Genomic DNA, 26,402 nt, shown 5'->3' with positions numbered 1-26,402 from the left:
CCTGGATCCGTCCCTTTATCCGTATCCGCACCAAGTCTAATGGAGTCTATTCTGGGCCTGGACCCATCCTCCATCCATGTTTCATGGACGGATGAAAACATAAATAACTATACTTATAACATAAAATGAACCCAGAAAAGTCATTTGAGCCATCATGTCTCAAGTCACAAGTCTTCCACTTCCAAGTCAGGTCTCACGTCATTTGTTTTCTCTCACTCATCAAAACAGTGTCTCGACTTGTTGACTTGTCAACACCCAATAAAAACTTTTCATGGCAGACATTTTGACTTGTCAAAGCAAAAAAGAAAAGCAGAGGTGAAATTTATAACATTAATGATGGCTTTTGTTTCATTTAGTTGAGCAAAACATACATAAAAAATAAGGGTCATTACAACACTGAATCTTGCTTTGACTGTGGTGACCCAGCATATCTATGTCATATGACTTCTGATGAAGAAATGCCTCCAGACACACTTCAGAGAGTATTCTTACGACTGATTTTAATATCGTCACGGTGTTCTTTTCTCTATGTCGTTTGTGAAACGCTCCTGTTTGCAGTGTAATTGGAGTTTAATCAGGGAAAATTTGGTCGGACCTTCCCCCGTTCAGTCACAATATTATCAGCCCTGTCAATTATTTAGGGAAACAAGTCTGTCGTTAACCTACTCTGAAGTGTGATCTTTTATTTTCTAATTTCGTCATAAGTCTTATGATGTAGATATGTTGGGTTCTAGTGTTTCTCCATGTATCTCAAATAGTCTTCAGTACAGCTGTCACCACAGTCTGGCACCAAAGCAAGATTCAGTGATCAGATTCACTCTTTTTTTAGGTTCCTTGTGTTCTGGTATTGTGCATGCTCACACACATGACCCACTGGAACACCCAACATTAATGGTCACACCCGAGCTTCTCCTGCTTTGACATGTCAAAATATCTGACTGCCTACTGACAGGAGTGTGACAAAAACAGTAGCAAACATGCTAATGAAGAATAAATGAATGATTTTCACCTTTAATAGTTTTATTTTCAAATTATGTGCAATGTGAATTTCACAGTTGAGCTCAACCACCACTATAACCCAAAACAGACAAACCAGCGAAGTAAAAGGAGGAAAATGTATGAAGAACACAATGTAATAGCACCCATAAGCGATGCATGTAGATGACCAAGATGAGCTGATGTATTGCAGCCCAAAGGCCACTAAGTCTGAACATAGAGAGCTGTTTTTTTATTGTAGCTTGTTGTATTACATGACTGGTGTTTGAAACATGACGTAACAATGTAGTTACTTGATCTGTAATGCTTAGTTTCGGTGAGGTGTTACAAAGAAATACTACTGTACAACAGAGGAGGAGAAAATAAATCAAAATGTATCACTCGTGCGGGTAATCATTTTTTTTTCCTCAACAGAGCAGGATTACTCTACCATAACTAAATAGGTAATTACATAAAGAAAAGGAAAAAAAAAACAGCCACTGGAGACAACAAAAAGAAAATCACATCTATTTTTTTTTTCAAGTTATAAAAGAAACTGAAGAGAAGTTTAAAAAACTGTGCAAGTACAGCAAACCTATAGTACAGTATATTACACATAACAAAATCATTTAAATACAGTACTGTGTATCAGTAGAAATCCTGAGAGTTCTCCGTTCCTGGTTCTCAAATGGCCGTCTGTAGACAGGTGGATGAAGCTCAAACCTTCTCTCACACTCGATGAGGGTTGTTTTGAGGGCATTATCCAAGCTGGGTCAATTCAAAATAAGCTCGAAGTCAGTCAACAGTGGATCTTCTCTTGGAGAAGTTATATCCTCAAGTCTATACTGAATGTGACTCTTCTGGTGTTCATTTTCTGTGTAAATCTCTGATGATTGCTGTGTGGTTCATAAAACCTTTCGCATAATATAGAGGGGCACTCTTCGTTAAGAGAAAATACAAGGGAAATGTGTAGTGCAAAGATGACACAGGAACCTGCATGAGGAAATTGACGGCACTGAAAATGTCACACTTTCACAGGGAACGCCACTCAGTGGTGGTATTAATTCTTCTATACAAGATTGTCAAAAAAAAAAAAAGAATAAAGAAAAAGCAGCACCAACAAATTGTGTCCTCTGTGTGATGGTGTGTAAAGACGGATTCATGGCTGTTGGATGAATTAGCACACAATCCGGGGCCACCCTCACACGTTTGTATAGTCTGCTTGTTCAGGAGGGTGCTTCGGAAAAGTTTGCAGCTGAGGACTGCTGAAGTGGAGAGTGATTCAGTGCAACGCTGAGTAAGACTTTTCAGATATTCCTCGTCAGGAGGAACAGTTATTTTTTTATTCTGATGCCCCTTTTCAAGCCACAGGCACATTGGCATCCGAAATGATCTGCACTAAATTACGCATCACTTCAAGCCTGCACCCATGCAACAGCCACACAATCATTATTGGAACTACCTTGATTTTCACTAGCAGAGACAAGCACACAAAACACTTAATGCACTTTTACTAAGGTAATATAACGTAATATAGCCTAATCACAGTTCCATGACTTATTGCTACCACAAAATTATTTTCAATGTCCAGATCAACTATGACAAGACCTCAAATGCTTTTTGGCATTTAAGAGGAAGGCTCTTTCAACCTTTTTCAATTATAATCCAGAGTCGAAAAACAACGTCAAGAGAGCTCACTGCTGAGCTGAGCTTTTCACACAGTTGCTTCATCAACACAATGGCCTGAAATGTCCCTTTTCTCCTAATCAAATAGATCTGAAGTTTCTGAGGTAAGCCTGTTAGTTGGTCTGAACGTTCCACTTAGTGTTGCCACAAATTTGACTCCGTCCTTATTTCTCCAATGTGGAGAGTGAGTTATCTAACATTTCACTTAAGTTGTCTTCGCAATGTGACACAAAATGGATGCCAACTCAAAAGAGTGGGAGGCACGAGCCCTTCCACGCAACTGAAATCTCAAACTAAACTTAAAAATAGCTCGGAAGCCACACATAGTGTATTGTTTGACACACTGACGCATGTGAGGGAAGAGAGGGCCGTAGAAAATATCATACAAGCTTCAAGCTTCAAAAACACTAAGGTAATGTAAATCACAAGCACACTTCAAATTAAAACTGTTCTATAAAATAAGCTGAAGAGAGACTTGAGCACAGAATAGAAAAAAAAAATACCAAACACACAAACCTCAGAGCCAGCAACCTACTAATGAGCTAGGTACTCATCTTACCCGTATGAATATATAGTTTATATAGTTATTTATATATATAGATTTTCACTTTATGCTGACACGTAGCATCCATATCTCCAGAGGGCACTTTTATCCTGCCAATACCCTCATTCGCATGCTTATCATTTGTAAAAATCATGAACTATAATACGTTTTTAAAACAAAAATAGAACAACATGGCTCAACAACAAGCAAAAAATAGGATAATTGCACTTATGATTCATTGTACGGTTTTGTTAAACAAGCATCAGTGTGGGTAGCTGGTGCCGTCTGGAAAGGAAAAAAAAATACTGCAATCTTTGAAAGCACCCCCGTTTTGATCATGTTAAACCAAAGTTTGAACGACTTAAGACTTAACCAAAAAATGGTCCTTGTGGTGCAAACCTAAGGTAACACCAGGCACAAGGCAGGCAGGACCACACATACTCCTCTCTGCCTCATAGATTGGGTTCACAAAACCAGCTACCTCAAAGCACTTTCTGTAGACACTGTGGGTAAAGTTTGGCCACCACACATTCAAAATGGCGACCCAAATCCCAGAGGCGGTCGGGTGTCTCATAGACTTTGGTCCATACGTCTGCCTCGTCGTCGTACTGGTAAAGGGAGTTCTTGCGGCTGGTGCGAAACACGAGCTCCTCCACCATGACTTGTGTGGCTCGTACAAACAGGTGTAGCTTGCCTTGCAGCAGCATGGCCTTGATATACGGGCTTGTGGCTTGGTCAAAGGGCAGATCTCTCTTCCGGCTCCACGTGTTCTTCTCGATGTCGTAGACCTCCACAGTGAAGGTGCGCTGGTGGTTCCTGCAGATGCCAGCGATGTAGTAAATGCAGTTTTTATACAAGGCAGCCAGACCCTGACTTCGAGGGACGCTCATCGGGGCAAGATGACTCCAATAGTCCTTACGGGGATCAAAGCAGAAGAAATATTCACCTGCAGGGGAAAAAAAGAATTGTTACCGACAGCAGTGGTGATTTAATAACAAATATGACACTATTAGGGTCATGTTCAGTCCACTGTTGAGATGGCTTAGTGTCACTTAACCAGCATAAGCTCACCTTGGAGGACATAGATGCGATCCCTGTACTCCACAGCACTGTGAAACTCCATGGCCACTGGCATAGGACTGACTGCTGTCCAACAGTTGTCCCGGGCATCATAGCACTCTACTGACTTTAATGCATTTCGCCCGTCACCTTCATATACTCTGCCGCCCAGTGCATAAAGCTTTCCACAGCAGTGCACAAGCCTGCAGCCTATCCTCGCTCTGAGTAGAGGTGCACGTGGAAGCCATCGATTGCCCGCGTGTTCATACTGCCAGAAGTCGCTCTCTGCCCGATGGTCTATGGACACCTCACTGTTACTCGGTCTGTAACCTCCAGCAATGTAGATGTCATTCTCTGAGGACACCAAGATGCCGACTTCCCGGAGATCATTAGGTGGTTTGCAGAGCTTGAACACCCTTCCCGTGGCTGTGTCCAGACAAGGCACCGTCTGCTTCTTCCCTGAGTGTTTGTGAGCGGCATCAAAGCAGATGACCATCTCAGAAGCAGTCATACCCAGGCGCTGTGGGCAACCATTGGAGCCAGTGAGGCGGGCTTTGGCCTCAGAAGGGTCCTTAGACAGGGACAGGGCACAAGCGAAGGGGGCAGGTATCCGACTGAGGAAGGTCTCATCCAGCAAGGGCAGACGGATGCACTGGGAAAAAACCTCAGCTAGGTGGGCTTCACGGCCAGACAGGTCGTGCTCCAGCCAGCGGACAATGCTCTCATAGACATGTTCTTCTTTCTCCACGTTGAGGTCATCATTGTTCAAAATGCTGACAAGCTGCTCCTTGGTCATCTGGAGGAACTCTTGCTCCCATGACACACACACGAACTAGCACAAAAACAGCAAAAATAAAACAGTCTTACAAGACCAGAGTAAAACAATGTCTTTGAATTTATTTATTTATTTTTTTAATGGTCTAAAGTAGCAGCAAACATAATCATTAAATCACAATACAATTAACTTTTAAGAAAACAACCTATTGCTCATGTTACTGACCTTCTTGCGGATGTAGTCCTGAGAGCGTTCTCTCAGCTCCTGGTGTCCATAGGCATCAGCAAACATGTAGACCCCAATACAGTTCTGGGGGTCAAGCCTGCTGATCATGAACTGGGCACACTGATCCTGCAAGGCAGGAATCTGGAAAATGCTGGCTGCAGTGAACAGGGCCTGGACATTGGACTCAGAAAGCGTAACCCTGGATGTGTAGGCATAGTCTAGGACGAGGTGCATGGATTCAGATTCCACCCCAACAATTCTGACCTCACGCTGGCTGCTCTCTGTAAGGCCACTGGTGAACATGGACCTGGTGGTGATGACGGAGAAAACACATATATGTTAATCAATTCTACTCCAACAACTGCATTATGGTTTAAACCTGGTAAAACTCCACAAGGAAATTTGAGCTGAATATTATAACACTTATCAGTTACCTAAAATATGGGCTGATTGCTGCAAGGACATTTCGGTGACAGGAGAATGTCTTGCCATGGTCCACTTCTACGACGATATCTGTGAGCTGTGCTTCATCGTACAAGGCTTTGAGCTGCTGAAGGATGTTACAGGCGTGAACAGCATCTACCCCGTTGTAGTTGGTGCTCGGAGGTGTCCCATTTTGTACTTGTAACAGCTTCCCTACCTCTGAACAACACAGTACACAGAGATAGAAAAACATATCACCACAGCACCTTTTGAAATAATGTGTGCAGCAAACAACAGTGAAAGACTTAATGAGACTCCAATAAAACAAAATGAAATAAAAAGTGATTTCATAGAGGGTCATTAAAGACTAACTGTTAGCTTTTGGAAACCCTTGATCCAATCACTGTTATTTAATTGTTCAGTCTAATGGGAAAACAAAATTAAGCATAGATTGGTGATGATTACATCTGCACTGCGAGTGATTAAATACTGACAATAGTGATTACTAATCTACAAATAAAAATATTTTACAAAAAAAAGTTAAGTACAGTAAATTAAAACTGTGAAGGTCACTGAGTGTTCTTAAGTGGGATAGGTACAGTTTATATTCTGGTTTCAAAATAGATGTCACAGACTCTAATCTGATTTAGGTATTAGGATTTACATTGTGTATGGGTCAAGAGAATATTTGGCACAGTTATCATAATGACTATGGCAATTACAAAAGCTTCTCGTCTGCAATTATTCTACATGCATTTTTATCTAACTCCGGGCCAAAGTTGCTCGTGTTTTCATAGACCGACTCAAGACATACGAACAACATATGGGCCTGTAAACTCGTGGGTTCAGTGGTGCTCCCCTTGAGTTGGCTTTACAAAGTCAGCATGTCTCTTATCACAAGTGGCACCCCAACTTCATGCCTCCTGTAATCTATCGCTGTAGTCTCCTGTTCCCAGCTGCTAAGAAACAAAAACTTTTCCAACAAATACACGAGGTGTGCAACGCTAACTCCTTGACAGGACAAAGGCTCGCGATGAGTGAATAGAGAACTACTGTCTCGCCAGGTGGTAGCTAGCTTGCTAACATCTCACAACACTGCCCGGTGACTGCAGTAACCGTGTAGGTGGCTAATGCGGTTAGACTGAACGCCAACTTGAAGAACACAAACTACTTCGTTGTCGAGCTGTGGTACGGTTCGTCGGATTGTTTTACTTTCACGAAGACGAGCAATGCTCACGGTTACGCTGGCTAGTTGACATGCAAGCTTAACTTTTAGCAGATAGCTAGTCGGCAAGCTAATGTTAGCAAGCGTTCTTTGACACAACATTACGAGATAAAAAGGGCGATAAAACTCATCCCAATCTTAACGTTCCTATCTGAGAGAAACATAACAGTATTTAGCAAAGACTGGTACATTAATATTGGTAACAGTAACTATAACTACCACTTGTCTAACCTTTGTCTCTTGTCATAAACAAGTGTTTACACAATCAGCTGTGGGTAGCGAGCTAACCGGCCGAAAGTTAGCCAGACAGCTAACATTAGCTGCACGGCGAGGCTAACGATAACCAACACTTTTGAGGAGTCGTTTAGAGCCTGACCTCTTTTAACACGAATGCTACATGTCATGACTCTTTCCATTAGTCTGTAATACCATACTCTGCGAACACATAAACACACAAATTACAACTTTAAAAGGCGTCATTTGAGTCTGATTACTACACAAAACAATGAAGATTTTTTTTGCTAACCTCCACTGGCAGCCATTCTCTCCGGTCTATCTCGGGGCAGACCGAGAAACGTCAGTGAGTGCACAGCGGAGCCCCGGAAACAAGGAGCAGCCAATCACAAGAGGAGCACGCATCTCACAGCCAATCACGTTGCTACCATCTGAAATAGGAAAAAAGTTGATCGCTGCATGAGGAAATTACTCTCAGTAAGGGAATTAAACACCACACTCAACGATCACCCGGAGAGTCAGAGCAGTCCACTTACACAGGTGGATACAGAGTGGTGCAAAGCACAGAGGAGGCTCTCAGAGTGGAGCTGTGACCCGAGCTGTTTGCAATTGTGGGGTAGACATTACTTTCTATGTGGGGATCCATTTTCTTTGCATTGGTCCCTATATAGCCTTCCCATTCAGGCGAGGTAGGATAAACAAACTCAATGAAAATAATAAAACTGCAGTTATTTGTGACAGGGCATTAAAAATAAAAAACAAAATATTAAAAAAAAACTAATCTTGCAAAGAATACCCTTCAAAATTACTATCCTATTAGCTGCTTTGTGATTTCCAGACAAGTCATTCGGTCCAAGTTTAAAGCATGTCACGAGTCATTCCTTCTTTTTTCCCAAGATTCTGTAGTCTTACCTGCAGTTCTCGATCTCCTCAAAGAGAAAAGACAAGGTATCACTACCTGCCTAATAATGATTTTATTTAAACATAATTTATGTAACCAGTTCAAAGATGATGACAATGAATTGTACTTTTATTATAACTGATTATCAGTTAAATAAATGTAATCAACAGAAAACAAATAACTATGAAAGATGATTTATTTCTTAATTTCTTCAATAAAAAATCCCTCCCCATCACTTTTTTTCAACAGTGAAACACTGACAGCTGGACTTTAAAAATCAATAAAAACATCAAATGAACACAAACAAGTCGTGCGAGTCGTCACGTCTAAGTCAAGTCCCAAGTCTTTAACTACCAAGTCCAAGTCGAATGTCAAGTAATTTATTTTCTGTCGAGTCAAGTTACAAGTCCCCAAAACAGTGACTTGAGCCGAATCAAGTCACTGTCGCTGGTGATTTCACTACAACCAATCACCTGTGGTCATTTATGTCCTATTAACAATAATTTAACATCCCTTCGTATATGTACCGAGGATGACTCAGTATTGTAACATACAAAGTTTAAGATCAGTAGATTTTTTCAAACTTCCAGATTTTTCTTGATACAGGTATATGGTGGAACAAATGATAGACCATATCAAGAAGTTGGGAAATCAGCACTGTAGCTGCTAAAGTGGATGTACGAGCTTGACCACGTGTCGAGGGTGTAAATATTGTCTTTTCAAATCGATTTGGGGCGTGTGTGTGTTGTTTTCATACGTTTTAATACAAGTCCCCATCTACGTCAGTTGTTTAGGAGAATGCTGCAATTGTATTTTGTTGTGAAGCTCCAGAAATCTTGTGTAGCCTATGAAACTTCACATGACTGAGCATAGGCTTGAGGGTGAGTAGATAATAACTGAATTTTCAGTTTTGGGTGAACTTATCCTTTAAATTTCCCACATAAACAGTCGGTGCTGTATTCCAAAGATTGATTTAAAGAGTGCACTTTTCCAAGATATCTATTTTTTTCCCCACATCAAATACATTTTCAAAAGCTTAGCCTTGTTTATACATTTACTCAACTCATTAATTTTGTGTGTGAGCATTTCACGACAAGGCAACAAGACCAAAGATTTAAAAGAATTTTCTATTTTGGCAGAAATGTTTTCATAATTTGGTTCAATTTATGAAGAACCTCTTTTTACATCTATTATTTATCACATTGCAGGCCATGAATGTTCGATCGATTATAATGGCTTGAGAGGGCCAGTAAACTTTACTGTATTTCATATCTTCAAAGTGAATACATTGTGTTGCGGTGGGTTTATTCAGCCTGGTATCATAACCTTGTCGAGGAGGGTAAAATATTGAGTGTACTGACAGTAACAGTGGATGGAGAATGGCCTCTGGTCAAACCAAGCCATTGAATATTTTTCTCCTTACTTTCTATTATTATTAATTTACATCCATTGTTTCTGTGTGAGAACTAGTGTAGAAATACGTTTCACATTTAGGTTATATTTCTTGGCTTATTTAACGCAGCCTGTCATATAAATATAGTAATGATATTGTTTACTGGAAGTCTGAAATAATCACTGTGTTTCCACCACAAAACATCCAGGATTTCAGTTTAAATGCCATGTTTTGTCGACAGGAACTGTATTCTCTGACCTCTGAGCCTGTCATATGCGCTTCAGCGGATTTTGTCGAGTTTGCTAAGGTTAAAATTGAGCAGTACTGACAAACATCAACAACACGCCCAAACTACATTTAGTTTCCAACCACAGCCATGGTGGTTACACAGGGCACGCCCAGCATGGTAATGGCGTCGCAAAAGTAAGTTTTGAGGCCACCATTTAATCATAATGTCATTCATTTCAGTGCCACAGTATATTATCAGCAGGTTAATAATATACCATAACATTACTCACTTAAGCTAATGTACAGCAATGATTTAGTTTTTACATGAACAAGTAAGCAACATTAACAAATCTCTCTGTCCGAAGAGAACAGTTAAGATGAATTATTAATAATTGCTGGGGGAAACATGCATTTTTCATCTACTAATTAAGTCAAACTTGAATGTTTCATGTAAATTCTCTATTATTATGTTGATTGCATATTTCGGGCTCTTTACACAAACTGTCAACAATAATGAGGCAGTGCCCTTTGCGATGATGGCAGTTGATAATTCATAGCAATTTTGAGCTCTCTATCAGAGTCCAGTCGGGAGTTTGTGCCACGACGGGTCTTTTGACATTCACAACATGTGGCAGCATCTGCATCCTCATGCTGTCAAGAGAAATAGACTAATTGCTGTTCATTGAACACTACCAGTGCCATGTAATTCCTATCTATGAATGTGCTGGCATTTAATATCTGCTGATTTTCATTTAAAATTAATTTATTTGTTAGAATAATAACACAAGCCTGTCTGATGATGTTATTGATTAGCATGACAAATTGTGTCTTTTGAATATCCGAAGCATTAGCCTGCTGCTGACGTTTACACATTTTACTGTGATGTGGAGAGCCGAGGTCACGCCCCTTCCTGTTTGCCCCATGGGACCTTATTTCAGAAAAACTTTGTATGGTAGTGAATAGAGAAAGACAAATCATTGTCTTCATTGTGCCATAAACTAAACATATGATCATTTTCAAAGTCAATAAAGTCACAGTTTGTCACAAAATTAATGAAATATCAGACTGTGAAAATACGACATAATAAAAACTACTCAGCCAACAGTCGCGTTAGTGACGTCGTCTCGTTGAACGCTCACCAAAACCCGTAACTTAAACATTGTCGCTCCTGTATATAAGAACTATCATTTTAAATAACTACTGTTGTCAATATGATCAGATTTATTGTGATTTTCATCTTTTTCAGTACCTTTTCTGAGATGAGTTGGCGGCCATGCTGGTGTTGGTGACGTGTGTTGAGCGAGGCGATGTAGTTCACTGAGCGGATTAACAAAAAACTAGATGGTATTTTACTTTAATTACAACAAACTGAGACGATCTTGACTTGAAATGTATCTTTTCAATTGATAAAACATCATATATGTGATTCATGGTACAATTCAAGTGGAATCAAAGTAAATTCCCATGTGTTCCACTGGAAGGGGCGTGACCTCGGCTCTCTGTTTGTGTTGCTTCTTTCAAGTATGGAGACTAAATTAAAGCAATTGTGTATTGTTGGGTAACAGTTAGGTAACATCAGAAATAAAGTTAAAAAACTGATTACATATTAAGTGATACCTCAACTCCTTTCAATGCTTAAACTTCAAACAGCATTTCAAACCCTTTTAGGTCTAAGGCAAACAAAAACAAAACTTCTGCTTCTAGACGATGTACCCTACCTGCTTTACTCACATCTCCAATCACCACTTACACTTAATTGACCCTAATTCAGTGCTTGGACTTAAACTTCAGTATCATTCCATTTTAAAGGTCCAGTATGTAGGATTTAGTGCCATCTAACAGTGAGGTGCAGATTACAACCAGTTGAACTCTCCTTGTCTCACCATCCCCTATACCAAGCGTGTAGGAGAACCTACAGTGGCCGCAAATAACACGAACAAACATGAAAAACGTTAAAAGGCCCTATGGGGTCAGTTTGATTTATCTGTTCTGGGCTACTGTAGAAACATGGTGGTGCAACATGACAGACTCAGTGACAGAGGACCAGCTATCTGTTGATATAAAAGGATCGTTCTAAGGTAACGAAAACACAACGATTCTGAATTTCAGGTGATTAGAAACTATTCACTCATATAATCGTCTCATCTAGCTCTTGGCAAGAAAAGCGAGACACCATGCGATGGACTTAAACAAACATGATATTCCATGTTGGTGGATTAGTATAAATGTTGAAGAGAGAGGTCGGTGGCGGCCTTCATTTTGTTGTTGCTTTCAGCAGCGAGCACATGTCCTAAATATACAATATACAGTGCAGTTCATAAGTATTTAAACACGTTTTCTACTGCGTTGGCTCTGTCCTTCACATACTGGATTGAAATTAAACAGGTACAATGCAAAAATGTAGTAGGCTATGTATAAGAAAGGGCTACATGTGTCATATTGTACACTATTAGGCAAGGCTGAGACAGAAAGTCAGCACTGCAGGATGTCTTTTTGTGACTGTCAACAATTTCTTTTATGGCCTGCACTACTACTAGTTATGGTACAGAAGAATATTGACAGCAGCACCAGCATTGGTAGTGTTTTCTGTGAAGATGTTGCATTACAATTCATTTGACAAAATGGATATTTGCATGTAGTCAGAGCCAACACCAGCAGCCGATCTTAGGCCTGCATTCCAACCTAGATCATTTTTAAGCAGTATTTGCTGCATGCAGCGGGAGATTGTTGCAAACCTAAAGGTAGCGCTGTTACTACAGCACCGTGTTCAGTGCTGTGCTGGCTGGAAATGCACTAACACTGCATAACACTGTAAAATGACAGGAGGAGAGACAGATAAAAGTACAACTGCAATCTAAGCAATCGATTTCACTTTTTTTTTCCAATTTCTTCCCGTTCAGCCACAGTGTGGCCTGTGAAATTGGGCCTAGCTACTGCTGAATGAGAGAAAAAGGCTTCCTGGGGTTGCTGTTATTTGATGATAGCTCTGGTTTCTGTTTACCCCTCCACAGATGTCCCTTTCTGATACATTGAAACTGATCACCTGATATCTGCACTTTCTACTTTATCCACATCTCGCACAGAATTGTCTGGTCACAGCACTGTGAACGAGAAATGTATTATTATTATAGTGTGCATTCACAATATGACAGTTTCAGGATGAAAGAACGCAAGAATGGCTGATAAAAGGTGTCTTCAGGCGTATGGCAATGGGAATGGATGGGATAATCTTTTGTTGTTCAGCTTCAGATCCAGAAACACTTTTTATTCCAAGAATATCTGTTATTATTAGGTCCTAGGGGATGTAACCGTGTATATCCATTTTTTATGGTTGAAAAATATGTGATACATCTAAATTATTAATTTTGTTTATGCGTGTATGTGTGCAGTTCAAAGAAAGGGTTTACATCTGTAATAAGTGTTCTCATCTTCACTACGAGGGCCCTCTTTGGTTGTGAGCCCATCTCCTATAATCTCTTGGGAAGATGGGAGAAAGACAGTGTGGGGGGTTAAACGGTGTAGTCCCAGGCTGGCAACAATTGAATTGCAGAACAGAAGAAGAAGAGGAGACGAGATGGGATGCATGAAGAGGAGGAGGCAGGGGGTGTAATTGTAGTTTAAATGTGTGTTTTTGTCAGAGATGGAGGTAATGGCTTATTATATGCTTCCGGGGGCCTGTGGAAGAATGCCTGCAGATGTTGTGAAGAGCCACGGGCTCCCCCACGCCACCACCCAGGAGGAGACAAATAGGAGCACTATGGGAGACGGCTGTAAATACAGACCTGAAGGGCCTTCTCCATGTTTAAAAAGTCCCTTTCTCGTTCTTTTCATCTGGCTTTCTTTCGCACTAACCCCACTGAGGAGCGGATGAGCAGATGGGCTGAGTCGCCCCAAAAGCACCTTAATTTCCACACAATCCCCCAGCAACTCAAACTGCTGACAAAGTAGTTTGCAAATGTTTTTTGTTTAGCTTCATAACTCCAAATTTGGAACTTTTTTGTTCGTTTGTGAGGATCTTCTTTTGTCAGAAAATCATGTTTTTAGGTTTAGCTAGAAAGAGATAGTTAGGCATTTTGCTAAATGCATTTTTGTACACCTTTCACACTGGACAAAAAACCCACTAAGGCTACATTCAGACCAAATCAGGTGGTGCGACGAAACGCTGCAAGTTTTCGTGGTGGTGTGGGAGTGCCACTTCATGGTCCGTGTGTGTGACGTGTTGGGAACCCCTTGGTCAGTTTTGCTGAAAGAAGAAGCTGCTATGTTGTTATGCTAGCATGCTGGTCCTTCTAGTGATGCCGGCTCTACAGTGATCGTCGGCATCCAAGGATGTGTTTTAACTGGTACACAAAGCCAAACTGAGTTAATACACATGACATACCAGTTACAATCCACTTTGGTTTCAGTCATTCATGCTGCCAGTCCGATCAACAGCTTAAGTGACGACCACCGCAGCGTGACGTCGTGCACCACTGCAGGCAAAACGGACTACCCTCATTAAAATGAATGGGAAGACCTGCATCTGTGCCGCACCACCGGATTTGTTCTGAAACCAGCCACTTACATCTGCCTTTTGTCTTCAGTGTGAAGGGATACTATGGGCATTCATTCCCAGGTTAAATGGCTCTGCGGTTGTCACGGGTGTCCCAAATTTTAGTCCCTTTTCTTGAGCGATGCTATGAAGTTCCCAATCTTGGTCCATAAATATTTTTCTTGTCTTTCAGAGCTTGAATACATTTAGTCTGCGTTAAGTTTGAAAGAGTGACTGAAAGTTAGCATCACCCTGGTTCCAACATAAAAAAAACTACATGATTTTTGATTTCTGATGCAGAAAAAAGGCTCTGTGGCATAAACACATTTTGTTAAGCAAGATAATCTTCACAGATGAACACCACCTTAATGATTTTTGAGTAAAACGCTGACATTAGGCTATAAACAAACTACATTCCAGTCGTAAGACTTCAATGTCTACCTCCAGCTTCCTACTAAACTATACTATACACACTCTACACTCACTCTACATACTCAGTCTACCAGTTGTAAAGTTAGAGTTAGAATGGTTTGCAACAAAAGTCGGCCTGTAAAGACGGACAAGTGAGTAGATGAGTCTCCGTGTTTGGTGTGATGGCGTTTAATGTCCGCAACAACCTCTGTAGTCTCGTTTAGCCACTGTTATTGAGACACATGAACGCGTTATAATTCAATTTAACAAATTGAATTTTATATAAATCATTATAAACCTTATTTCAGGCATTTAATCGAATACCCATTCAAAAAACCCACTGACTGCACACAGAAAGTGCAAAAATGCTAACTGATTTCTGGGTTTTCTGACTCATTCCAGTAGCACTCTAGGTGCTAAAGCCAGCAGCTGGTTAATTTAGCTAACCTGCCTATCAGCACCTCTACAACCCATTACATAATACGCTACATCTATATCTTTTGTTTAATCCTCAAGAAATGCTACATCATTTCACAGTTTTACTGGGCGAAGTGCCAGACTAGCCTACTCTTTGATATGGTCATGGTAATTCTGCTGTGCTGTAGGCAACTGGACTTGTTTCAGTTTTTTGAAGACGTTTCACCTCTCATCCAAGAGGCTTCTTCAGTTCTTTGCAAGAAAGGCGAGACAGCATGTGATGCCCCTAAACAAACATGATATACCATGTTAATTAAAGAGCTTTAGAGTGACAGAGCCAATATAATTGTTTTTTTGTTTCCAGTCTGTCTGCTAAACTAAGCTAACTGGCTGCTGGCTGAAGCTTCACATTTAACGGACAGATAGAGAGTCTTTTCAGCATGAAAGTAAACAAGCGTATTTCCAATTAAGTTGCACTATTCCTTTAAATGGTTTGGTTTCATTTGAATTTGCAGCCAGGAGTTGAAAGGAATGAGATAAACATTTATATTTACAACTTCACAGTCCAACCAGGACACTGCCAAGAATTTCTCAAGACTGAATTAATTTGAGGAAAGATAAGATTGGACAAATATCAGTCTGCTAGAAGCTGTCTGAGTAATATCCAGTCTGTCGCATTCATAATGGGTGGTCCTATCATGTGGTGATAATAACCATTCATAGCTATGAGACGGAAGCCAAACTCTCTGAAATAGCAGCGATGAGCCCAGAAAGGAAATGTCCTCTTTTCTTGTGTTTAAACTGTGTTGAAAAATGGAACTGTGCTGATAACACTGGATCAAAGCTCTTGTGCTCTGATCTGTCTGCCAAAAACCACAGTGACGAGGAGGAAGCCGAGATTCACATTAGCTCTAACTTTGGGGACAGTTTTCAGTGAGCTGCTGCTGGGTGACCGTGCATCGTCTGCCCTTCAAGTTGTAAAAGCAAACAAATAAGGCAGTGCTGCCTCCCACTGTGAGGTCGACTCATTCGTTCCACTTGTCCGGCTGATGGATTTGGTTTTATAAAATTTGGCTTTTTTTAGCCTCCTGCTAATTAGTTAAGGGAGGGGAAATAAATGCACTCCACACATTTTGTCCAATTTGACTAGCCTCTTTTTTTTCCTCCTTCTAAATCGTCCTCCTGTGGTCTTCTTCACAGACCTGTGCGTCGAAGGCACGGCTGAGCTCCCTCTGTGTCACGGTGAGCTGTAGTGGCCGCGAGGCTCAAGACACCCAGCAGGGAGGGCTGAGGCTCTAATAGCAGAATCGGATTAGAGGACTCCCCTGGTGTGTGCTGCCATGCACCCGTGTGCGAATGCTCTGCCTGTCATCAATATTGAGGCGGCGGCGCAGGGAGATCTATCAGCAAATCCGATTGCACGCAGAGAATTCTGAGGTCCCGGCAGAAAAGGCTGGGATGGGCTTTTTTTCCCCCTCCCTCCCACTTTCCTTTTACATTATTTCAGGCCCCAGGAGAGTATTCTCCATCATGTCAATGTAATGTAGCACACAGAGGCAATCATGCAGCCTCTCTGGCCTCAGGGCTGCCTGCTTGGAGGAGAAAATGCAACTTTAGCACTTAATCATCTCGCCCAAAGCTGCTGCGCCAGTCTATGGGAAGGTTTTCCACACAATATGAAACCAGATCCCTCACGGTGGGCATGCTGTTGTGTATCCCCCATGGTTGGGGACTCCATTTCCCCTCTTCCACTCTTACCCTGCCGCAGACCTGTGCTTATATGTCAATTCAGCCCATGCGGAAAAAGACCTCAGTTGGGCGCGACGTTACCTGCAGACACCTGCTGAAACATTTGGATTCATGAATCCCATCTCCTCATTGAGGAGCGCACGGCAATCAGAGTCATTCTAGTGTGATCAATGCCCCGCCACAGAGGAAGACCATGCACGCCACGGACGAGTGATGTGGGACTTTATTGATATTAGCTTACATGCATACCAGACATCACTGTGTGTTTCAATGCCGCAGAGTTCACATTTGATAGGAAAGAGATACAATGCAGCTCGTGTGTGTTCGCAAGAGGCAGAAAAAAGCAGTGTGTGTGTGTGTGTGCGCGCGCATGGAAATGAACGTGGAGGTGTGTGTATTATCAAGTGATTGATCGGCTGCACGCATGGCTCCAAGGGAAGACATGGGGAGAGGTCAAACAAGACTGTTCCAAATAGACCTGTCGGAATCAGCCTCGGGGAGGCCTAACTGGTTAGACAAGGGCGATACTTTTTTACTACAAGTGCCCTTGCTTTACTGTGCGTGGACTGAACAAGCCCATGTATTATTCACTGGTCTCACTGGGTGATAAATGGGAGACCTCCATTGCAGAAGCAGTGGAATATTCACCAGTGCTTATCTCTTTTAATCCCATGACCACAGGCCAAGTCACTGAATTAGTGGGCAAGGCATAACAGTGCTGCTTAAACTGCAGGGGCAAGGTTGTTTAACCCGGAGATTCATCCAAAAGCTATTTGTTTGATAAATAAACTTGGCGATGTGAGCCGACAGTGTTTATGGAACATATTTAAAAGGAACGCATGTGGGATTTATACTAAAGATGAATTGCAGTTATGACCCGACACTGTATCTTTTCTGGAAACAGTTTTTTAAACATCTGCACATTCATTTTTTCCCCCCTCGCGGCTGCATTTGATCTACAACATGAAAGCCGAGCATTAGAGCATTTGCAAGTGGACGGTTGTATTTTTAAACTATGCCATCAAAACAAATGTTATGGCAATATGTTAGTGAATAAATCACATTAAGACACAGTTCTCTCTGTGATTTCTTTTTATTAGATTTCTTTTATTCAGGGCTATAAAAATCTAACTGCACTCTGTCGAGTAATTGAAAGCAGCAGGACTTTTTTTTTGGATCCGTCATGACATGCGCCTAAAAACTGATGATTTTCTGACAGATTTTGTGCGTATGTATTTACATAAATGTGGATTTGTCATGCACCATACTGTGCAGGCATTGGTCCAGATTTATACACTTTTTTATGTTTCTTGCCTGTCAGCGCTCTTATAGTTTTTTTTCTCTCCCCAGAATATATTAACCTAATTTCACTATGTTTTAACCAGTGGTGGAAGACATTTTTGAATATTTTGCTTAGAGGATAAAACTGGTGATAGTCTGATTGTCTTTTCACGGTAAAACATGCCATGACAAGGCAAAAACAAACCCTGTGTCAGGCTGCCTCTCAGTACTTTCTGATTTCCCTATCCTATTTTTGGCTATCCATCCATTACATTGACGATAGATAAGCCTTTAAGAACAGCTCACAAATACATTATTGTTGAAAAACCCTAAATAATCTTATCGAATAATTTTTTGTAGAATATCATCAGACTTATCCCTAAAACTGGCTATTGTATGTAAGTGGTATTTGGTCTGCCACTGGGCTGGATATTTTCCGAGAAAAACTAAGGTCAAATCACGGCACCAAGGAAGCAGGCAAAGAAGGCGAAGAGGAAGAGTGATAGAAACTGAGGTAAAACAAGAGTAAACAGACGGGCATTCACTCAATGGAGAGCACTGCGGTGTTGCGTCAAAGTCTGTTCCTCCGTCAATATTTGTTTCCTCTTACCACCGGGACTTGAGATGGTTCAAATCCGGCATTCTTTCTACTAGATCAGGAAGTAAGAAAACCTGCCTACTTATCTATACAACCAGGTGTTGCCTTTTCATAGCACTGAGAACAAGGTTTCTAATGGTTGTTTCTGTTTTGGACAGTAGGTAGCGGTAGCCATGTTGCTAACATTAACTTTTTGCGATGGAGGCAATATCATCAGACTTATCCCTAAAACTGGCTATTGTATGTAAGTGGTATTTGGTCTGCCACCGGGCTGGATATTTTCCGAGAAAAACTAAGGTCAAATCACGGCACCAAGGAAGCAGGCAAAAAAGGTGAAGAGAGAGTGATAAAAACTGAGGTAAATTAAGAGTAAACAGACGGGCATTCACTCAATGGAGAGTGCTGCGGTGTTGTGTCAGTTCCTCCATTAATCTTACTACCTGGACTTGAGACATTATTAATAATAACTTATCAATACAACCAAGTGTTTCACTCAGCCTTATCATAGCACCGAGATCTGGATTTCTAGGTTGTTTTTTGCTTTGGACAGTAGCCAGGCCTATCTTTGCGACAGCCGAGCCAATAAATCATACCCTGCAAAATTACTTGTCGTTTAAGATCATAAATAAATGAAGTAGAGGTATAAAGAAGCATAACATTTTATGATTCAAGTGAAGTACAAGTACTTAAAATTATACTTATAAGTACAGAAGTTGAGTGAATATACTAGGTTGGATCATCAGGTATAGGCTTTACCCACAACCCTTCAGTTTAAACACAAACATCTGTAGATTTTGATATACTCTTCTACAGGAGTTTCTCTTGGAGACTACAACTCGTATTGCAGAGACGATTCCCTATTCTCCTCAGCACTCTCCCTCATATCACATCTATTTGGAAGAAGCACAATCCTACAGTGCAACTACACCGCCAGCCTTTGTTTTCCCCACACAGAAACTGGATGTCTGCCACGGAGCTTTCTAGAATACTAATGAGGGTGGTTAGCGAGTCAAAGTTACTGACCTGAGGTGTCGGGATAGAGCACAGACCAAGGAGTGGTGGGGTTGAGTGCAGCCAGACACAGTCTGCCACAGTAAGACTGGAAATGTCAGAGTTTATTACCTCTGGCCCGGCTTGCCCTCAGTTGGCCAGGGGTGATGGCAAACTGCACTCATGCTTCATTTGTCCTATTATGGGGATCTTTTTTGGATGATGAAGGCAAGCACAAAGATTCCGTTGGACTACAATCACTCCAGCAAGAGGGCGATGTTTTCCATTATATGTCACTGACTGGAGATGTGTCATCTTTTTTTACACCTCTTGAAAGCCATACTGTAGTATATCTAAGAGACATATTACCTGTCATACTGACACAACTCCACCAGTGTGTGTGAGTGATCTATAATTAGGTGTTAAACCCCAGCAGAAGCCCCGGATCTGAACAGCCTCTGGAAGCGATGTCTCTCTTCCTCCCCGCTCATCTCCGCTCGTTTCTCCCCTCACCTGCCCTCTTCGCTCTTGTTTTTTGTTCCATTTTGCCGCTGATTATGTTTCTGTCAGCCCGTATCTCCCATTTTCTCTGCCTATCGTCTCTCACTCTCCCAACTTTTTCCAGCATCATTTAAATTCTGCTCCACCTCCCTCTCCCCCCCTGTCTCTCCACAGGTGGTGAGGGCAGAGAAAAAAACAACAGAAAGTAATAAAAGAGAGGGAATGATCCCCCTTTTCTGCTCCTCATGCCTTTCCATGTGAGGGTAAAGACTTGTCAAGCAACTAATGTAGCTCTTCATTGCTATGAGGAGCCTCTCCCTTATAAACAAAGCCTATTCATGAGCTTGGAGATAACCCCTGTGCCTTCATTTGTATCAGGGGAGAGTAATTCCACCCCATGCGACTAATCTATCTCTGCAGCCACTGATTCCTCCTCTGTGTGGCAGTCTATTGAAGGAGGCATTTTTGTCATTTTGTCATTCATATTTCAGTGTAAATCTCAAATCCCACGAGTGCAAATTTGTGTCAAACTCCCAACTGACCAGAAGCTTAGACTCTAATCATAGCTGTATCACAACCACTTAGTGAAATGTATGAGCAGGGATGTGGTTAAATGTAGCATAGAGAGTTCCTATTTCACTGAAACATAGTTGAGCATGACAGCAGAGAATGGATAACTGTGGTTGTAGGAAGATATATATGAGGAAAGACAGAAACAAATGTGGCTTTTTAAAGGTGCACTCCCAAATTGTAATCCAGACAGAAGAGAAAACACATTTTAAATAAAATAACAACATATGCATATACAGCTGCTGAATACAATTTGCATTCCTTGAAAATAATTTTTGTTTCTGTGTTTTAAGTCACCGCTCAAGCTTAAAATCAAAATATTTTTAATTATAGTGGCAACTTAAAGTCATTTAAAACTTGTTTTATGCCTTTACATCTGTCCATCCCGTTCAAGTCAAGGCAATATCTGAGGACTGCTTCAAGGGACCATCTACTGGACTCTGAAGAGCTGATTACAATTTGGTGGTCAAAGGTCAAAGTTACTGTGACCTGTGTGTGCACTGTGTAGTTTTGCGCAAGACATTTTAATCAGAAGAGAAAGCTGTTCATTGACTGATTTTTTTATACCTAAACAAACTACATAAACAATCCTTAAAGGACAATTTCATACTGTTTTACTATGTTTATATTTGGCGGACCCTGCCACCTTTCTAGCTTCAAACAGTGTTCTGGGGACCTTATTTTCCTCTGAGAACAGCTTGTTGACCATACTGACCATACTTCACATTTGGTCAGATACTGAATTGGTGACACTAACTATGAGTCTCCCTCTTGAAGGTTTTGTATTTGTAGAGATCTTCTGTGCTGCCGGGTTGAATATGCATGTGGAAGCACTCATGTTTTACAAATTGCAGCTTCTTCACATTCAGAATCAAATTTTTTGGCCAACATGCGAACTCATACAAGGTTTTTTCTTTCACTCAATGGACTTACATTAAGTCCATTGAGTGAAGTGTGGTCATAACCTCATTGTGTTTTCTGATATTGAGCCTCAGGTAATGTTGTTGTTGTTGTTACATCATGTGAAGAAGCTCTCTATCGTTGCTTTGTACTCCTCTCTAAAATAGTCTCTAAGTGAAGACAGCATGTTTCTCACTGGAATCAAACATGTCAATATCAATTTCACCCCCCCCCACCCCCCCCCAAAAAAAGAAAACTTAATACATTTTGTCAAATTCTCTCAAAGTCTTTACAGACAGGGATGTAAACTGCAACTCGACTGGTTGGCGGAGGCATAAATCTGAGATGGTAATCCTACTTTCCAATCTGGAAGTCCTGCTCATGATACATGTTTCCTACCTTCATAACTTGAAGTGCTTCCTTCATATCTATTTCCATATAACAGTGTATTTGCCTAAAGTGCATTCTAAATGGCTCAAATTGAACAATTACTGAGTAAAAATGTTTGCAAGAAGCAGCTCCTTGAGAAAAACCAAACCATCAAGTGTAGCTAAGTGGTTTTCTGTGGAAGAGCAACATTGCCATCTATCACTGAGAAACAGAACTGCAGACACAGAAGCTGTCACTGACTTGCTGAAATCAGATGTTTTGCATGTCTATAGATAAAGATAATCATGAAACTCATCAAGGTTATTTGACAGACTGCTGAAAGAATCTTGTGGTGTCTTGTCTGCACGCTACAATTAAAAAAAGCTTTCAGTTAATGGGAGAAAATTTGTCTAAAAAATGTTGGATAATCCCCCAAAATCAGGTTTCAGAGGTTACACAAAGCTGATCCCAAGTAAGCCAGTCACTCCCTCCTGTCCCTCTTCCCTGACTGACATACTGATGGTCGACTGACTGACATCCTCCATGCACTGACTGCTGCCAGCATGGCTGTGGATGGGACCCCTCCACCGTCAGCCTGAGATTTATTCCTCAGGCTCGCGCTCAGGTAGTGTATTTGCATGGGATGCGGTGATGCTGCCATGTTGTCGAATGATAATCCCGTCCCAAACGTCCCACCGGTGCCTCTCTTGGATGTGATTTAATTTCTCCTGGCTAAATTAGTGGAGAGCGTCTTTTATTGAGTGGCCTGTCTGTCTGTGTGAAAGATTACAAGTGAAGGTGGCGTGGGTGATTAAACATCATGTGGCTGCTGGTGTGTTTGCTCTGTTGCCAGGAAGGCGGCGGTGACATCGGGGTGTGTGATGCATGACCTTTGTTTTTTTATTAGCACGCGTGCAAACATAAAGTGCGTCCATGCCACACGAGTGTGTCTGGATGATTGAGAGAGATGGCTTCTTTCCTTAACCATAATTTCATGCATAATGCCACAGATCTGGATGCTGCGCAGCCCGACTGTTCTCCCCTTGAATCCTAATTCCGCATTCAGATTGGTTTATTTCGGAGACGCCTCGGCAAATCATGGCCCTAATTAATCGGAATGATGCATCGATTCCAACTACTTTCTTCCCTTTCCTGCACAATTTTCAAAGCCTTATGAAGAATGCATGAGGAAATAGAAACACAATCAAGGCAGAAACCCTCACCAGAAAAAGAGCACAGACTATTTCTGATGTGGCATTTGATTACAGCGTTTCTGCCGTGCTATAAATCTGGAGGAAAGATATCTTAATCAGAAAAAGGTAGCAAATACAAACAGGTGTACGCTACATCTCAAACACGAGAGATTCCAACAAGTTCCACCAGGCTTTGTTGCCTTTTTTTTCTTAGCCGAGTCCACGGCTTTTCCTTCTTTATCAACTTTGACTCCCTCTCCCTCTCCCGCTCTCCTTTCCCTCCCTCCATCCTTTGCTCTTCAGCTCTAACAGCCCTTGACAGCTGGAGATGAAATAGAAATTTTGATATCAAACACCTACACAAAGGAGGGCTGACCTTTGATCAGCACACCGTTTGATGTTGTGACATGAAATTTGCATCATGGGAGCACGGGGCAACGGACGCCACCGCAAAAAAGGGCTAATGCCAGAGCCCTGTCAGGGAGCTGCGAAGGTCAAGGGCCTATTAGGAAGGAACAAGCCCTCTAATCCCACACGAGGGCCCTGCACAGCATTTGATGTTCAATACACAGAAATAGAATAGAAAATTGAGCCCTGAGAACAGAGGAGCGACGACAGTAAGGGTATTCATTAGGTATTAGCCCATGAGTGAACAGGGAAGGAAGGGCATTATGGAATTATTATTAGATATGACATTGTGTTTAGAGCAAGACATTCATAACCTCTGCTAACGCCAGAACAGGCCTCCTGCTGGAAGAAAAATCTGGTCATCCGATGCCCCAATTTGTTAAACTATCCGTAAAGCGTTTCAGAACTCCCAAGCAGCTCCTCGCCAGGAATGAAAATGGACGTCCTGCCTCAGGTCTGTGGTGGCGCGGGCCACTTTAGAACATATGGCGCACTCCATCTGAATGTTGTCTATTGATCTGTGGACACGTGGATCAGTGGAGCCTCTGAAGCCATTTAATTATTCAAGCTTGGCACGTCATTTTTCATGCTCGGTGCTGCTTCAGAAGACCAAAAATAAACCTGTCACTGCGTTGTCCATCTTTCATCTGGCCTTCAGCTTGCAGCCTCATTACCTGCACGGCACAGGTGAGGGGAGGGAGGGCAGGGGGGAGGAGAGAGGAGAACACACACATTTGTACGTACACGTTTACTCTCTCGCTCACTCCCTCTCTTTCACACACACTATTTAGCAGGTCGTGTCAGACAATCATTTGATCTCATTTCAGGCAGTATCGTCATCTTTCCTCCGTCCTCTAATCAATATTTCAGTTACATTTTTGGTCCCATTTTTCAAAGTGCAGTCATAATACTTTGCAAAGGGTTTGTTTGGGTAATTTCTGGAAGTTAGGTTTATTAACTTTGACAAATTGGACGTACATTCTTGAGACAGCTTAACGTGCATTTGAAGCAGTGTTGTAAAAAGTGCCCAAAAGTCATACTTGAGTAAAAGTGTTAAAATATTACTTTGGTAAAAGTGAAAGTCATCCATACGAATCGTAATCGAGTAAAATGTAAAATATCAAAAGTAATTCTCTGGCAATAAATGTACCCAAATATAAAAAAGTACAAGTAAAATTAAAATTACACATATGTATACTTACTATGTGTCAAGCGATTATCTGCCTGGCTGATTATCAGATGATGCAGCATGTAATCTGCGAAGTAACTAGTAACTAAAGTTATCAAGTAAATGTAGGGGAGTAAATAGTATAATATTTGCCTCCAAAATATAGTGGAGTGGAAGTAATTAGTAGCAGAAAATGTAAATACTCAAGTAAAGTACAAGTACCTCAAAATTGTACTTAAGTACTGTACTTGAGTAGACGTATTTAGTTACATTCCATTACTGATTTGTCTCTCAAAGTAAAGGCAGTAAGCCAAACTACTCTGTATGCTTCCTTTACTGATACATTAATAGTCCATTGTATATGTCTTTAACGGCAATACAAATGTGAGCTATAGTACATTACATTTAAGTGATATCAAGTGAATAAGGTTATGGAAAAGATAAAACCGTATCAAATACTGATGTTTCGTGGGCCTTTTCCCACTTTTTAACACATAAAAAAATTAACTTATTGGATCCAAATGGCTTTAAACTGTCTTCCGAAAAATGATATCTTAATTTGCTGATGGCCCTTAAATCAGTATCTTGGTAGTAATGTTATCAGTTTTCTTCATGTCTCTTAACTTTGATGCCAACATCAGCACTTTCCTTTTTCATCAAAATTGATACGACTATCATGAACATACCACGCTCACCATTCTTCAATTTTCATGCCCGAGGAAAGTGAAAGAAATTGACAGGTGCTGCAACTAAATGCCAACATAAGCATGCTTACATGCTCAAAGTGGCTATGTGACCATGCTGATACGTAGCAGGTAGGCTGGTTTTGTGTGTTAGCATGCAAGCAACGATTTGCAAGTATTTGATCACAAACCAAACCTAGCCTACTTAGCCTACTGACAGCGCTACATTAAACACTGAGTGATCACCAAAGCAATTACAGTTCATCCTGACAGGGGCATGATTGTCAATAGCGTAAAACTGCCCCTGGAAGCCTGCTGTTAACATTGTCACAAAGCAAACATTGTCAGATTTAGTCATTTATGTAGAGCTCTGAAACAACACCAGGGGCCTTACACATTGATTTCCAATGGTCTCTATGACCTCGCGTGTGCTACGTGACTTTGTTCCGCTCTCCACACGGTTTTATACCTCACTGGGAGCCACTTCTGGGACGCTTCTGAAGCGTGATCACAGACATGCTGCCAGAATCTGGCATATAGCAGCCCAGTCGCCAGAATACAATGTTAGTTAACGCTTCTGCAACCACAGATACGTCCAAGGTTGATATTTGTAGCAAACATGGCATGTCACATGAGTCACACCAGTGCATATTTGTAAGAACACCGGGGATATTTCCAGCTGTTTTTCTGGCGACCAAAACCAGCTATTTTTCACAGAAAATGCATCATCTTCATCTGTGATATGTGGCGACCAAAACAGGTATTTTAAACCAAACCATGATGTTCTCCTAACCCCAACCAAGTGTTTTTTTCTGCCTTAACCTAACCCTACACAACACTAATGCATGCTGTCTGGCTCAAATATCCTCTATCATCTCTTTAGGTCCATGGCTATTCCTGTCTAGACCCTCATTTTTGCTGGCATTATCTAAGAGGGAATCACGAGGCAGGTGCTGTCATTTTGC

The 26,402-nt window shown here is 41.3% G+C and overlaps 1 protein-coding gene across 2 annotated transcripts; it reads right to left on the bottom strand.

Moving 5' to 3' along the window:
- Window positions 1–1,480: 1,480 nt before the first annotated feature.
- Window positions 1,481–7,478, bottom strand: kbtbd8 (kelch repeat and BTB (POZ) domain containing 8). Of its 2 annotated transcripts, XM_073468880.1 has the most exons (5): window positions 7,439–7,478; window positions 5,699–5,906; window positions 5,265–5,571; window positions 4,277–5,096; window positions 1,481–4,151 (listed from the first exon to the last, which is right to left on the bottom strand). In XM_073468880.1, the coding sequence occupies exons 1-5, from the start codon at window positions 7,452–7,454 to the stop codon at window positions 3,688–3,690; spliced, it is 1,815 nt and encodes a 604-aa protein (XP_073324981.1). In that variant the 5' UTR covers window positions 7,455–7,478; the 3' UTR covers window positions 1,481–3,687. The 2 variants fall into 2 exon arrangements, with proteins under 2 accessions (XP_073324981.1, XP_073324980.1); XM_073468879.1 differs by lacking the exon at window positions 7,439–7,478 and having other exon boundaries at window positions 3,614–4,151; window positions 5,699–5,940.
- Between the last annotated feature and the right edge of the window lie 18,924 nt (window positions 7,479–26,402).

This window comes from Pagrus major, chromosome 6, assembly GCF_040436345.1.
Source record: "Pagrus major chromosome 6, Pma_NU_1.0".
NCBI lineage: Eukaryota > Metazoa > Chordata > Actinopteri > Spariformes > Sparidae > Pagrus > Pagrus major.
This window is presented reverse-complemented; position numbering and strand designations above follow the sequence as displayed.

What these genes read in the sequence shown, in the direction of transcription:
- kbtbd8 (XM_073468879.1), bottom strand. Translation starts at nt 5,940, where the DNA reads ATGTTTTTCTATCTCTGTGTACTGTGTTGTTCAGAGGTAGGGAAGCTG. An exon ending in AGGACTACATCCGCAAGAAG is followed by an intron (nt 5,097 to 5,264) that starts GTCAGTAACATG and finishes TTTTTGTGCTAG; the next exon opens with TTCGTGTGTGTGTCATGGGA. An exon ending in TCGCATCTATGTCCTCCAAG is followed by an intron (nt 4,152 to 4,276) that starts GTGAGCTTATGC and finishes TTTCCCCTGCAG; the next exon opens with GTGAATATTTCTTCTGCTTT.